Source organism: Vulpes lagopus, chromosome 12 (assembly GCF_018345385.1).
Source record: "Vulpes lagopus strain Blue_001 chromosome 12, ASM1834538v1, whole genome shotgun sequence".
Lineage (NCBI taxonomy): Eukaryota > Metazoa > Chordata > Mammalia > Carnivora > Canidae > Vulpes > Vulpes lagopus.
Window position 1 is genome coordinate 57,299,268 of NC_054835.1, and position 14,023 is coordinate 57,313,290.

A 14,023-nucleotide genomic window follows, 5' to 3' on the forward strand; every position below is an offset into this window, starting at 1 on the left:
GGTGTACCTGCGGCTCTGAGGCTTCCCTCTGTCCCCTGGGGCCCAGCTCCGGCCGGGCGCCGAGAGGTGGGACCGACCTTCCTGCGAGCCTGGGGGGCGGACCACGAGGCCGGCGCAGGCACAAAAGGGGGCGCCGCGTCCAGGAGAGGCTTGGAGCCGGACGTGCTGGCTTGCCTGCCCCGCACCCCTGGCCGGGCTCCCCCATACTCCGCTCCCTGCACCCCAGCCGGGCTCCCCCATCCTCTGCTCCCTGCACCCCGGCCAGGCTCCCCCATCCTCCGCTCCCCCCACCCCGCACCCTGCACCCCTGGTCAGGCTCCCCCATCCTCCGCTCCCCCCACCCCACACCCCCGGCCAGGCTCCCCCATCCTCCGCTCCCTGCACCCCAGCCAGGCTCCCCCATCCCCTGCTCCCCATCCCTGCACTCCCCGGGTCCCTGCTCCCTGAGCCCCCGCATGGCTCGGCTGGGCGCGCTGCTGCTGGCCGCAGCCCTGGGCGCGCTGCTCAGCTTTGCGCTGCTGGTGGCCGCGGTGGCCAGCGACTACTGGTACGTCCTGGAGGTGGCGGATGCCGGCAACCGCACGCAGCGGCTGTCCTCGCACTCCGGGCTCTGGCGCGTCTGCGAAGGTACGGGCGGCAGTGGGGGGGGGGGGCGCAGGGGTGCCCGGCTCCGGCCCCTCCCCACCCAGTCCGGGCTGCACACGCTTAGGAATGGGGGCGCTGCATGGGCCCCGGAGCCCAGGGGGCAGGAGCCCTGGGCAGTCCCTTGCCCTCCCTGGTGGGTGATGGAGTCATGTCAAGAGCTGGGGGCACAGGACTTGACAGGTGACAGGTCAGCCCCAGGCTCTCCGTGGGCCCTGCCATTGGCTGTCCGGTGGGGAGAAGGTGATACTTCTCAGGATGCAAACTGGGGTGGGGGGTGGAGGCCTGAGGGAGGAAGGCAGGGGCAGGGCCCCCCACCCAGGGCGCTGGGCTGCTGTTCTTCCTCAAGCAGGGTGTGGGTGCTGAGGTAGCAGCAGGTTGGGGACCTGGGGGCCACCGGGAAGTTGCTTCTCCATTGTTGTCCCTCGGGGTGCAGCCTGGCACAGGCGGGGCTCAGGGTAAGACCCCGGTTTTCTCCACCCCCCACCACCTGCCGGCTTGACAAGCGCATGGGCACAAACAGGAGTGCCGCGTGCCCCGCCCAGAGGCTGCCCGGTCCAGGGAGAGGGGGGCATTCCCTCCGCGGGGCCTGGGTGCTGGGGCGGCCAGCAGGCGGGGTGCTCCCCTGCCCGGGACCAGCCCTGGGGGGGCAGCAGCGTCTGTGAGGGTGTGTGCACGTGTGTGCCCGTGTGTCTGCAAACGCGTGCGGGTGTGCCCGTGTGTGCAAGAGTCCGTGCACGCTACACGCACCTCTTCCATTCCAGGCAAAGCCACCGGGAGCTCAGGGCCCCGGGAGCGCTGAGGGCAGCGTCCCTGGAATGTTTGAGGTTTTACGCCCGCCTCCGTGTAGGTGTTACTAGCACGTGACAGAAACAAGCCCTCCACACCCGACCGGAGCCCAGCTCGGGGGGCCAGGAGAGACTCGGACGAGGCTCTGTGGCCACTGGTCACCCACTGGGTTCCGGCGGGGAGGAGGGCACGCTGCAGAGGTGCTGTCGGGCGGCCCAGCGGTCCCCCCTCTCAGAGAAACTCCGCCTGGGCAGTGACCCCACAGGTGTCCAGCCCACCAGGCTTTGAGTCCTTTCTATTTCTTAGGGCAAAATAGCTGCATCCCACTGATCGACCCCTTTGCCAGCGAGAACCTGGATGTCCCCACCTCAGTACGGCACCTCATCTGTGAGTCCTCGGCCGGGGCATCCCCTGTCCTCCCTTCATCGCCAGGCGAGGTCCTGCCAAGGCAGCTCTCCAGGCACACAGGGCTCCGAAGGGCACCCTTGGGTCTGCCCGGCTGGGGGTGGGGAGGGGGCAGGTGCGTGCCCCTGCCTGGACCCTGAGCCCCCTCTCCTGGCAGCCCTGCACCGAGCTGTCATGGTGGTCCTGCCCCTGAGCCTCGTCCTCGTGGTGTGTGGCTGGATCTGCGGCCTCTTCAGTTCCCTGGCACAGAGCGTCCTGCTGCTTCTCTTCACCGGCTGCTACTTCTTGCTGGGAGGTGAGTGTAGGCGCCCCGGGGGCCCTAGGGCCTGGGGGTGGGGGTGCCCCCTCTCCTGCCCCCCTCTGCCCTGTGCCCACCTCGGGGGTTGAGCTGCCGTAGGTGAGGCACCCTGGCTGGTCCTCTGGGCAAGGGTAGGGGTCCTGGTTGTGGGCCTATGAGCCAGGGAGGGAGCAACCCCAGGGTCGAGCATCTAGGCATGGGAGGCGATCCTGCTCCTCTAGACCTGCGTGGGGGTGGGGGTGGGGGGCATGAGACTGGCCCCCACCTGTGCTCTCCTTCCCAGACAGGCCTAGTCAGAGGAGCAAGAGCGGGCAGGGCCAGGCATTAAGACAGGTGAAAAGGGGCCTCGCCGTCCTTGGCAGGGACCCTAGTCCGGGCCCAGAATGTGACTGGTGGCAGTTCCCAGCCAACATCCATCCAGACCCTGCTGGGCGCTGGCCAGGCACTCCCTCGGGGCTGCAGCCGGGGCCTCTCTGTGGTCCCAGCCTCCGGGTGAGATGTCCAAGGATTCACCGGGGTCAGCAGGAGGCTTGTCCTGGGGTACCCTTCACTGCTTCGTGGTGTCATCTGCCCCTGCCTGCCAGCTGCTGCCAGCTGCTGCCCGCTGCTGCCCAAGGCTGGCTGTCACTGATGGCGGGCTGGGGCCCTTGGGCTCAGTCCTCAGAAGCCTATGCTGTCAGGGGCAAGGCCTGAGCCGGGCCTGGCATCCAGGCCATGGCACTTGAGGCCCAGACCACGTGGGCTTACAGCTGCCTCTTGGGCAGGACTGCCTCCTTCCCAGGGGACGCTGGGCCCGGGGAGGCCTTAGTCAAGTGGGACTAGAGGGGGTTGCCCGGTCCCAAGAGTGTGGGGGACCAGCAGCCCGGGTGGGTGCTTTTGAGAACGAAAGCAGGAGGAATCAGTGTGTCAGCTGTGGCCTGACCCAGAGACGGGCTGTGTGGGCCCAGATCCAATTATGAAGGACCTTGGGAAGCCACAGAGAGGAGTGATGAGGTGGGATGGTATCCAGGAAGCCTTGCATGATGCTCTCAGAACCATGGCGTGGGCTGGGGAGGGGCCTGGAAGCAGTTGTTCAGGGGTGCTCCTCCTCTGAGGGACCTGCTTCGAACACCCCACCTGCTCCACTCGCTCAGGGTCTCTCCTCGCGGGGGATGCTCCCTGGGCGTGGGTCAGCTGCCATCACTGTCAGCCCCCTGTGCAAGGCCAGAGTCAGAGGGAGGAGAGTGTCCACCTTGGGGGCAGACGGGGCTGATGGGAGCGGGAGGAGGGCCCGGACCTCAGACCTGGGGGCAGGGAGAGGGCTCAGGCTAGGGCCAGAGGAGGGGAGGGGGTAACCCAATGAAGTGGGGGGAACTGGGGGCCTGGCCAGAGCTCCAGAGCCCCCCGATGCCAGTAGAGGTCATTGGCTGCATGTGTGTGCGCGCGCGTGCATGCGTGTGTCTGTGCACTCATGTGCGTGTGTCTGTGTGGGCGTGTGTCGGGGACTCTGGGGCTGCGGCGGGGTGCTGTGTATGTAGAGGCGGTTACGTGAGTGGGGGCTGTGGCTGAGGCTGTGGGGGGTGCTGTGTCTAAGGGGGTTTATGGGGCGAGGCCCAGGGGCTTGGGGACCCAATCAGAGCCTCCGTTTCCCCTACAGGCCGGTGGGAAGGGCCCCCCGAGGCCGTGTCTGCAGGGCCTGGTTAGGCACTGGGCCCAGCAGGTAGACACGGCGAGTGGTCCCCCCCCCCCCCAGGTGCCCTGACCCTGGTGGGCATCAGCGTCTACATCAGCTACTCACACCTGGCCTTCGCCGAGACCGCCCGCCAGTTCGGCCCCCGGCAGGTGCAGCACGTCCGCGTCGGCTTCGGCTGGTCCCTGGCCCTGGCCTGGGGCTCGTGCGCCTCGGAGGTGCTCAGTGGCATCCTTCTACTCACAGCAGCCCGCGCCCTCCGCCTGAGCCGGCAGCGGGGGGGCCCCCACTCGGTGGCCGTCTGAGCCCCAGAGGGGCAGGGGCCGGGGGGATGGGCTCGGTGTCCCTTTGCCTCCGCAGAGTCCGCAGGCTGGGAGGGGACCCCGGTGGGGGCGGGGGCAGGGCCGGGGGGCAGAGCCAAGGATCCGGGCTCCTCTTGCCTGGCAAAGCCGGGTGTCTGGCGGGCTCCCTGCCCTCCCCCTCTTTGTGCCCTTCAGGGACTAACTGGTTTGGCCTCCTCTTAGGGCTGCGGAAAAGGAGTCCCAGGAGGAGTTAGCAAGTGGCCCAAGTGGATGTTAGTGGGGTGGGGGGGGGTGCTCAGCGGGTCCCCTTGCCCCTCGAGGGTGTGCCCCCATGTGCCACCCCATCCTCACTCCTAGGGCCCTGGGTCAGGTGGAGGAGCTGCCTTCTGTCCTGGGGAGGAGGGAGTTTGAGAGACAAGCAGCACCCACTGCGTTAGGCCCCGAGCTGAGTGCCACCCGCTCATGGGCTTGTCCAGTCCTGCGGTCGCCCTTCACGTTTGTTACCATTCGCCCATTTTACAGAAGGGGAGTCTGAGGCCCGGGCCATCCCGGAGCAAATGGCTGAGCCGGAGGTCCTTAGCGGGCTGGCGGGACTCCCGGGCCTCTTCGGTCCACTGGCTCAAGGATGGGTGCTGGTGAGGAGGATGGGGGGGTGGCCTGGGAGTCCTCTGGGATTTGCAGGGGCAGTTGAGTGGCCTGGATGCACCTCTCAGTTGTCTTGGTGCGGCTGCGGCTTCTGCTGAGCTGGCGCTCCGGGGCCCCGACCCTCCCGTCTGCAGCCCCTGGGGAATGGCTGTGATTGCAGGGGGCCTGGTGGGTGACTGAACCAGCAGGTACGTTAGTCCTGGCGGGGAGGGGGGGAGCAGGGGAGTCGCGCCACGCTGGCACCGTGAAGGGGCTTCTAGCCAGGCGGGGCCGGGGCTGCCTCCAGCCAGAGGCAGGCCTGGAGCTCGGGCCGCAGGCCTACTAAGTGGAGGTGCGGGGCTCGGGTCGGGGGCTCAGCTCGCAGACCAAGCAGCAGGCCCACCAAGGCTAGGCCCCCGGCACATCACGAGGCTCGCTCATTCTTCCTTAGGTAGAAAAGTCAAGGTGACAGAGGGAAGGGTCCCCAAGCCCCTGGCAGTCCCAGACGGCCCCACCTGGGGTTCAGGGACTTCCTGAGTCTGGGATGTAGGCAGGGGGGTGGATGGCGGCCCCTCAGGCCTTGGTCTTACCCTCCCTCATCCTCCCTTTATTCCTCTGAAGGTTACAGGAAGCTTCTTGGGGCCCTGGCACCATTGGGGGCCCCACTGAGGGCTCCGCACCTTATTTGTACTTATGTTTTAGTGTTTATTAGTGTTTACCGTTCCGTGTAGCAACATTGTGCCACCGTGTCCTTAAATAAATCAGTTTGTGCTACCCGCAGATAAGCCTTGTTTCTCTCTTAAAATGTTTTCAGGATAACACATGTGCATTGCTGATTGTGTGTGTGTGTCTGTCCACCGTCCACCGGGAGATGGCTGTGTGTCTGTCCCACCACCCGACCACCCGCAGACACAAGCTCCTCCCCTGTGGCCCCACCTCCACGCCGGATGGGGCGGCTTTGCGAGCAGGTGCTCAGCTTGTGAGGCCTACCTTGGCTTCTCCTGCGGGGAGCGGGGAGTGCGAGGGTGAGACCCTCCCTGTCGCCAGCTGGGCCTGCGTGACCCCGGGAACTGCTTAAAACGAGATCCGATCCCAAATCATCTACGGTAGAGACATACTCTTTTGAAAGCCGGACAATTTATTTTTAGAAAAGGGAAAAATATATAGATGACTTCAAGATAAGGCCTCGCCCCTGACCGGGCAGCTAGTGCTCCTTGTCATCGGGCCCGCTGTCCCCTCGTGAGCTCCTGTCACCCTTCCTCCCGTGTCCCCGAGCACCAGCGGGGACACGCTCATTAGCTGCCCGACTCCGAGCAAATGGCTCGGGCTGGGAGCAGAGGCCCTGCTGGCTGCTGCCGGGGCTTTGCTGGAAGGCTTGGCCCCGAGTGTGGGAAGAAAAGGTCCCCGGAGACAAGGGGGCGGCGGGGTGGCGTGAGACGGCCTCTCCTGCCACCTGCACCCCCCACCCCGACGCGGCAGGGGCTCGGCCGCTCACCGCGCTCAGGGCCCCAGCTGCCTCAGCACGAACTCCCACTTCCTCAGCGCCAGCTCGGTGTCCTGCGCGGAGACGTCGCGGTGCCACACGGCGCGCACCGACCGCTCGCTCCAGGGGAACAGCAGCACGCGCACCGCGCGCCCGGTCTGGGCCACCTCGGCAGCGCTCACGACCCGCAGACGCCGGCAGAGCTCCTCGGGCGCCAGCCCGTCCACCGTCACCATCACCATGTTCGTCTCCACAGCGGCGACGTCCACGGAGCAGATGGGGGACGCCAGCTCCTGGAGCCCTGGGCCCGGGCCCTGCGGTGAGTGGAGGCCGAGCCCGGGACCCCACCAGTGTCTCCACCACCCAGGCCTGTCGCCCCGGAAGGAGCAGAGGGCGGCCCGGCCGTGGCAGGGAGAGAGGGACCCTCGATCCCCTCTCAGCTGTGTGACCTGGGACAAGTCAGGTACTCTCTGGGCCTCGGTATGCTCGTCTGTAAAGTGGGGTGGACGGCAGGGGACTGGTTCCAGGACCCCACCAACAGGCGTAGAGACCCAGGTTAGAGGCTCCACCCTCCAGATCCTGCAGGAAAGGATTCCTGACACCCGGAGTGCTCGCTGGCCTCGGCCCTCCGCCCTTCTAGTCCCCGGGCTGCCCTCGTGGCTCAGTGCAACCTACGTGTCCTAGTCAGAAGGATGTGCACCTGCCGGGGATCTGGGTCTGGCTACAGGGGACCCCAAGGCACTCTTCTGGAGCAAAAGGAGGTGAGGGGGTGGCGTGGTCCAGGTACCTCTGGCGAATCTCTGAGCGTTCTGGTGGTCTCTCAGCAGTACCTCCTCGGCGTCCGCCAGTCCTACTAGGGCGGCTGCCGCCAGCACCCCGGCCTGGCGCATCCCTCCGCCCAGGGCTTTCCGGAGGCGCCAGGCTCCTTCAATGAAGTCCTTGGGTCCCCCAACCAAGGCCCCCACGGGTGCGCCCAGGCCCTGGGAGGAAGAGAGGAGAGAGTCCTGCCTGCCAGCACCCCCAGGTTCGCCTCTCTGTCCTTGGGGCTGGCGGGAGGGGGATGGGAAGGGGCAGGGCCCTGTCTGGGGAAGTGCTGAAGGGGCCCAGGGCCAGCAGCTGCCAGCACAGGAGCTGGGGAACCCGGCTGACTCCTGTGGGCACCCCCACGGTCCCGTGTCCGGGAGGCAGCCAGTGGCTTCCCCACCTTGGAGAAACAGAGAGACACAGAGTCGCAGTGCTCCACGATGCGGGCGGGGGACACACGCAGAGCCACCGCAGCATTCATCAGCCGGGCCCCGTCCAGGTGGACCCGGACCCCGTAGCTCTGGGCCAGGCGGTGCACCTGGGGGCGAAGTGCAGGCAACCGGTCAGAGGGGCTGGGCTTGGGGAGGAGCTGAGGGAGGACAGGTCTCCAGGAGCCTCGAGGGGTCTGGAGTGAGCAGAGCCGGGCTAGTGACCAGCCTGGCCACCTGGGACCTGAGCAGGCCCTCCTGCTGCCTGGGCCTGGTGCGTCCTGAGTGAAAGGGAACCTTCACTCAGGCTGAGGATAAGCGTTTTATCTCGGGTGTACGGTGGGTGCGCTCACTGTGGCCAAATGCCTGCCATGGCGTGAGCCATAGATGCCGCATCCTATTTAAGCCACCCCGTGGCTCCGTGAGGGGATGCTCTCAGCCCTCCCACCCGCAAGGAGTAGGTCTGGAGAGTGAGTTATCACGCACGTTCTCACAGCATGCAGCCCTCGAACCACGCACAAGCTGGCGCTCCCCCGGGAGGGGAGGGGGGGTGTCTCTGTCCCTGGGGCCTAGACCGGGGGCAATAGTAGTGCCCTCCATGCCTGCAGCCTGGGAGCACACACGTCCCTCCCACAGCAGTGCCAGCTGCCGTGGGCACGGGTCACAGGAGATGCGATCCAAGGAGACTGGCTCCAGAGGACAGGAAGCCAGGAGCTGGCTGGGGGGGCGGGCTGGGGGTGGGGTAGGGCCTACCTGGCGTAGGTAGTCGATGGGGAGGACCCGACCCCCCGAGCTGCTGTGGGTGTTCTCCAGGCAAATGAGCTCACAGACCGGGTGGTAGGGGCTCCCCAGGCCCCGTGTGACCATCCTCTCCAGCTCAGCCAGGTCCAGGGTGCCATGGGGTAGGTCTGGGAGGGGGTGGGAGTGCACCCCAGCGATCTGCAGATATTGGGGAAGGGGGTGCTCGAGGATCAGGTCCAGAGGTGCAGCGTCACCTCCTACCCATCCCGTCTGGTCCTCCCGCGGCCATCGAGCCCTCCCCCTGTGCTGGGGCCAGTGGACACGGCCACCCCAGCAAGGGAGGAGGGAGGTGCTGGCCCTTCCCCACCCACGGCCCTGGGCTCCGGGGGCCCACGAGGGGGCAGCAGAGCACCAAGCACGCCGGTGTTCGCACAGAGGCCCAAGCCGCGGCCGCCCCCACGTGGTCAGTGTGGCAATGGCTCTCCTTCCCGCCTCCTTAGAGACGCCACCACCCCAGCCATTTCTTTCCTCCGCAGGTCCCAACATGGTGCCTGGGAAGCAGGTTCCCACCAGAAATGCTGAGCAGGCTGTGCTGACCCCAGGTGAGGGGTGCCGGTCCTTACCTGAGCCACCCCGCCCTGCTCGTAGACGTGGAGGTGGCACTCCTGCCCGAGGAGGAGCTGGGAGCCCCTGCGCTGGCAGTGACCCATCACTGAGAGACGAGGGAGGGCAGTGTTGGCTCTGAGCCCCATGGGGCCCACCTGGTCCCACCCAGCTCCTGGGCTGAGCCTCGGGGGGACTAGCTCTCAAGTGCCTTATGCCAATTAGGAAACAGCATCCATTCGACACCTTAGGAGCATGTGCCCGAAAACTGTCCCACTAACAACAGAAGTCTAGGCTGACCATCCTGTGGGGTGTTGCACCCCATGCCCTGCAGCCCACCTGCTGCGCATCGCCTGCACGGGAAGCTGGCCACGATGCTGCCCCTTGGGGACACGCAGCTCAGGGCACGGGTGTCAGTTGGGCCAGGCAGGGAACAGAGGACACATGCACACTGGGAAGCCTGAGACTTTAATAAAGGGACAAACTTACAAAGGTGTGGCAGCCCGTAGGGAAGTCACAAAAGACAGTGCAAGGGGCAAGGGGAGGGTGTGGTCACTGGAACCTGGGGACAGGGCAGCGTGGAGAGGGCAGCCTGCCTAGCGCAGGGCCACGGTCTGGGAGGAGCATGGGCACACTGACCACACTCTCCCCCTCTCCCTCCTCCCCTGCTAGGGGCCCTCCTGGCTGAGCGCAGCAGAAATCCAGACGGCTCAGGCCCCCAGCACCGAGGAAAGACACATGGTGGGAGGACCTGGAGGGCAAACAGGAGTCACCCCAAGCCGCGCTCACCAGAGATGAGGTTGGCCATGGTGTTGGTAGGCACAAACAGGGTCCGCTCCACCCCCAGCAGCTTGGCGGCCTTTTCCTGCAGCTCTGCGGAGGGAAGGGATGAGGGTACAGGGAGACCCGTCCACAATGCACCCTCCTTGCGTTACGTGTAACCGTGGGCCCGTGTCCTGATGGGGAAGGCGAGTGGCCTAGCAAGACAAGCCCTGGTCTGCCAGCTGCACAGACCGTGGCCTTGGTGACCGCAGATCAGGGCCCAGAGGTCCCTCAGTGAACCTTCTGCACCCAGCCTCCTCCTGGGCCCTGGTCTCCCCCCACATTGAAACTCTGTGGTTTGAACCCCCCTTTCCCATCCAGACCTCACACCTGTCTCACTTCCTTTCCCATCAGCCCCTTGCAGGTGGGGCCGTGCGGTTTCTCTGCTGACTTCCTCTCCCAGAACAGAAGGGAAGACTCTGGGGGGTTGGGGGGGCGGGGCTCTGGCTCCTGCTTTAAAGCCTGTTGTGGCTGCCCTCCACGTGTGGTACCACGTCTGAAGTCTTTAGCATGACATTCAAGGCTAGTGGGATTTGCCTGGGGAGAGGGGTGGCTCCCAGTACCCCACATTCCAGCCACATTCCCTATCCTAAACACCCTTTCAGCACCCAGTGAGCCAGCTCTCTTCCCTGCCTGGGGGCTCCACTCGCCCTTAAAGAGCCTATTCTGCAAAATCCCCCTTCCCTGTGAGTCCCACGCCTCTCCTCACCCCGCGTTCCCCAGGCACCCTCTGTGGATACACGTCAACCCTGGCACTTCCCCCACCCCATGGTGGTGACGGTGTATCTGGCTGCCTACTAAGCAGTGGGCTCAGCGTTTTTGAAGTTCCAGGCAGCAGTAGGTGTCTGCAGAATACGTGATCACCAGTCACCACCTGACCCCACACACAGGTCCTTGGGGCTCAAGTGGCAACCTGTGGCTTGTCCCTGGCACAACAGAGGGTAGTACACACCCTCGCAAGAGCCGTGGCCCACCACGGTGGCAACTCTCAACCCGGGCCGGGAGTGCCGTCGCTGTGTCTTAAAAACACTCCCCAGGTTGGTGGAGCCCACCCCTTGAGAGGTGCAGCAGGTGGGAAACCCCCTTCTCTAGGCCAGTTTTCTGTGTCTTCAGTGTGGAAAGGCTGCAGGTGCCCGACCAGAGCTGCAGGTCTTAGAGGGAAGACCTGGGTTCAAATACTGCCTTGCGTCTGCAGCGTATGCAGCCTTGGGTGCCAGGCTCGCCCGGCGTGCCCACCTGCTCGGGCTGCCCGACACCTTAACGCGCACCCCGGTCACGGGGCGTCCCTTGGCGGGCAGCTGTGTAAGTGCGGGGCCCTGGGATCTGCATTTCTAGCGGCCCGTCGGGGATGGGGGATGGGGGATGGGGGATGGGGGATGGGCCCCGGGCGGAGCCGCCTCCCCTGCGCCCGGGCCAGCCCTCCCGCAGCACCACGGACAGCGCCCCCGGGCCGCGCCCCGACGACCCCAGGCCCCCTCCCCCCGGGCCTCGGCCCGCACACGGCGCTCACCGCGGACCGTGGGGTCCTCGCCGTAGTCGTCGTCCCCCACGACCGCCTCGGCCATGGCGCGCCTCATGGCCGGCCCGGGCTTGGTCACCGTGTCGCTGCGCAGGTCCACCTGGTGCACCGGGACCCCCGCCCCGCTCCCACACCCCCGCGGCCGGGGGGCCCCGTAGCGCTGGGCCGCGGCCCGGGCCAGTCCGCGGAGCATGGCGGGGCAGCTCCCGAGCCTTCCCGGCGAGCGCGACCGGGAGCGGCGGGGCTGCACCCACCTGGACCACCGACCACCGCCGCTCACCTGCGGGGTCCCCGCGGCACGCTGGGAGTTGTAGTTCGGACCTCGTCCCGGCGGGCACTGCGCAGGCTCGGGGCGGAGGGGGTGCCCGAGGCATGCTGGGAGTTGTAGTTCGGCTCCGCGGCGGTGGGCGCAGCGCGTGCGGGAGAGGGAGGGTGATGCTCGAGGCCGGCGAGCCTTATAGAGCGGCCGCTCCTGTGCCCCCTGCCGCGTGCCAGGCGTGAACTCCCCGGGCGCCCTACAAACGGTGGTGCAGGGAAGCCGCCTGGCGGCTCTGGGAGACCAGCTGCTGGCAGCGTCCCTGTTTCACAGATGGGGAAACTGAGCCTCGCACAAGCGGATGTCTAGGGTCACTGGGCGAGGGGCGGCCGGACCGGCTGTCTCGGAGTCGGGCTCTGAGCCACTGTGCTCCACCGCCCCTAGACGAGCGGGCGTCCCATCATTTGCTTTTTCCAATAAGGGGCTGTTGAGTACCTGCTGTGAGCCGGGCATTGTCTAGACGCCACACCCAGGGATAGAGATGGGGCGCCCCACTCCATGGGGTGTCAGGGAGGCAGAGCTGGGGGTGCACAGGGAGCCACCTCCTCCGTACCCCCTGTCCTGGAGGGGTGGGCTGGGCTTCATTCAAGCCCTCCCTCAGCAGGCGGGCGGCTTTGGAAGAGCCTTGTAACCCCTCTGCCTGCGTCTGCTGCAGAATGGGCCTCCTGCCCTCGCTGTGTGGGCGCCGACCCTGCTGCCAGCATGGGGAAGTCCTCCTCCTCCTACTGCTGCTCCTGAGATCATCTTTCCGGTCTCAGCCCGGGGCCCTCGGCCTTGGTGTCGCTGCCACCACGGGGTGCACGGTGACTCGGCCCAGACTGGACCTTCTGCGGGGTGACCTTCCCTCACGCAGGGAGGACAGGCCTCCCCAGAGGGCCCAGCCACACTTGGCGGCTCCCCTTCCTGGAGTGTGGCCACAGATGTCTGTCCCCCACAGGAGGACGTTGGCCCCAGAGGGGCCCCAGGTTCACCAGAAGAGGCGGCCGCAGCTCTGGTCAGGGCCGCCTCTTGTCAAGGGGGTCACCGACACCTTCATCAGCCATCCGCCAGGTCCAAACCGGGTGTGGGGATAAAGGAGAGCAAGGGCAGGCTGCTCAAGGAGCTCAGGTCCTCAGGGGGGTCGGGATGCTGCCAGGGAGGGGAGCGCTGGGAAGAGGTACATGTCAGCAGCAGGAGGCAGCAGGCCAGGCTTCCTGGAGGAAGCAGTGATTGGGCCGAGGTTCGAAGAGAGCAGGCCGCTAATCAGAGGAAGGCGGCACATAAGGCAGAGGCTCGGGTAGGAGGGAGCTGGAGCATCTGAGGTCTCGAGAGAAGCCAGCCCAGCGGGGAAGTGAGCAGGGCTGGAGATGGAGCCCACGGCCACATCCCGGGTCAGGGCAACTTCCCTGGCACCCTCCGCGTCTCCCCCCTGCCTAGTGCGGGCATCTTGGAAGGGCAGAAATCACAAGCGCCTGCAGGACCTGTGGCCCCAAGGACCCCCATGGAAAGGAAAGGCACTCCCCCACCCCGGTGCCCCTCTGGCCCTGACCCACGATCTGCGATCTGCGCCGAATTCCGGCCCTTGGAAAACAAGCCCCTTATCTCAGAGTCTGGCTCCAGCTCTTCTGCTGGGAAGTGGGGGTGGGGGACAGAGGCCTCCATGGACAGGAAGGGAGGGGTTGGGGCAGCAAGGATGGCTCTCGGGACGACCAGGACTAAGGGGGCAAACAGCTGGATCCCCAGGCGCGTCCCAGCCAGGGCAGAACAGGAGACGGGCCTTCTGCTTGCGGGCACTTCACAGTGTGCCCGCCTAGCCACCCACAGCCTCCCTTGGGGGAGGAGGACCAGCCAGGGGGCCTAGGGCCATCCCAGATGCCACCAAAGTGACACAGCTGGTCACCGATTCCCATCACAGAGCTGTGTCCCCAGAGAGCTGGCCTCTTTCCAGGGGAAGGTGGGCCCCAACAGAGGTTCCTTCTACCTGTCAGGTGCTGCTTGTCACCTCCTACCTGGTCCGAGCCCCGCCTCTGCCTGGTGGTGGATGGAGCAGGAGAGGTGGGCCCCCCCCCAGCAATGCCGCATGTTTCTCAGGCCTTGTCCTGGGGGAGACCCTCTGCCCAAGCCTCGGTCTCGGGGGGTTGTCTAGGCTCTTGTGTGTCTGTGCACACATGTATACATGTAGCCGGTGTCCATGTGCTCACGTGTATATACGTCTCCATGTCCGTGTGCTCACATGTATATATGTGTCCGTGTCCGTGTGCTCACACGTATCCGTGTGCACATATGTGTAAGCATTGTCTGCATGTGCATGTGCAGTGCCCATGTGTGTATACGTGCACGTGTGACTGTGTGTTGGTGGTACACATGTGAGTGTGGGGGTGGGGTGCGGGGTGGGGTGCCCATGCGCACGTGTGCCTATGTGTGTATATATGCAGGTCTGTGCGCCTGTGCCCATGTGTGTCCTGGGCTGCAGCTGCTGTCTGAGTCATCCTGTTGGCAGGCTGGGACCGGGTCACAGCTCCGGGCTGGGGATGAGAAGCCAGAGGCCCCCCCGAGCAGCCCCCTCCCCACCTCCCCAGGTTACTGAGCAGAGCCCCCC

General features: G+C 66.1%; 2 protein-coding genes across 3 annotated transcripts; one reads left to right on the plus strand and one right to left on the minus strand.

Moving 5' to 3' along the window:
* Window positions 1-438: 438 nt before the first annotated feature.
* TMEM235 (transmembrane protein 235) lies at window positions 439-5,655 on the plus strand. 2 transcript variants are annotated; one of them, XR_005983177.1, is made up of 5 exons: window positions 439-627; window positions 1,738-1,818; window positions 1,994-2,131; window positions 3,867-4,740; window positions 5,544-5,655. XR_005983177.1 is itself a non-coding variant. In XM_041726080.1 (4 exons), exons 1-4 carry the CDS (start codon window positions 456-458, stop codon window positions 4,106-4,108), a joined length of 633 nt encoding a protein of 210 aa, XP_041582014.1. In that variant the 5' UTR covers window positions 439-455; the 3' UTR covers window positions 4,109-5,503. The 2 variants fall into 2 exon arrangements, 1 of the variants encoding a protein (XP_041582014.1); XM_041726080.1 differs by lacking the exon at window positions 5,544-5,655 and having other exon boundaries at window positions 3,867-5,503.
* A 430-nt stretch (window positions 5,656-6,085) lies between these two features.
* Window positions 6,086-11,454, minus strand: LOC121472575 (probable low-specificity L-threonine aldolase 2). Its single transcript, XM_041723796.1, has 7 exons — window positions 11,121-11,454; window positions 9,578-9,661; window positions 8,809-8,897; window positions 8,198-8,383; window positions 7,417-7,554; window positions 7,000-7,192; window positions 6,086-6,513 (listed from the first exon to the last, which is right to left on the minus strand). The coding sequence occupies exons 1-7, from the start codon at window positions 11,320-11,322 to the stop codon at window positions 6,230-6,232; spliced, it is 1,176 nt and encodes a 391-aa protein (XP_041579730.1). The 5' UTR covers window positions 11,323-11,454; the 3' UTR covers window positions 6,086-6,229.
* Window positions 11,455-14,023: the final 2,569 nt, after the last annotated feature.

Bases quoted from the DNA above. Each gene is read 5' to 3' on its own strand.
- LOC121472575 (XM_041723796.1), bottom strand. From the start codon at position 11,322: ATGCTCCGCGGACTGGCCCGGGCCGCGGCCCAGCGCTACGGGGCCCCC. The intron at 8,898-9,577 runs GTGAGCGCGGCT...CTCGTCTCTCAG, and splicing joins CATGGCCAACCTCATCTCTG to TGATGGGTCACTGCCAGCGC. The intron at 8,384-8,808 runs GTAAGGACCGGC...CAATATCTGCAG, and splicing joins AGCAGGGCGGGGTGGCTCAG to ATCGCTGGGGTGCACTCCCA.
- TMEM235 (XM_041726080.1), top strand. From the start codon at position 456: ATGGCTCGGCTGGGCGCGCTGCTGCTGGCCGCAGCCCTGGGCGCGCTG. The intron at 628-1,737 runs GTACGGGCGGCA...TCTATTTCTTAG, and splicing joins GCTCTGGCGCGTCTGCGAAG to GGCAAAATAGCTGCATCCCA. The intron at 1,819-1,993 runs GTGAGTCCTCGG...CTCTCCTGGCAG, and splicing joins CTCAGTACGGCACCTCATCT to CCCTGCACCGAGCTGTCATG.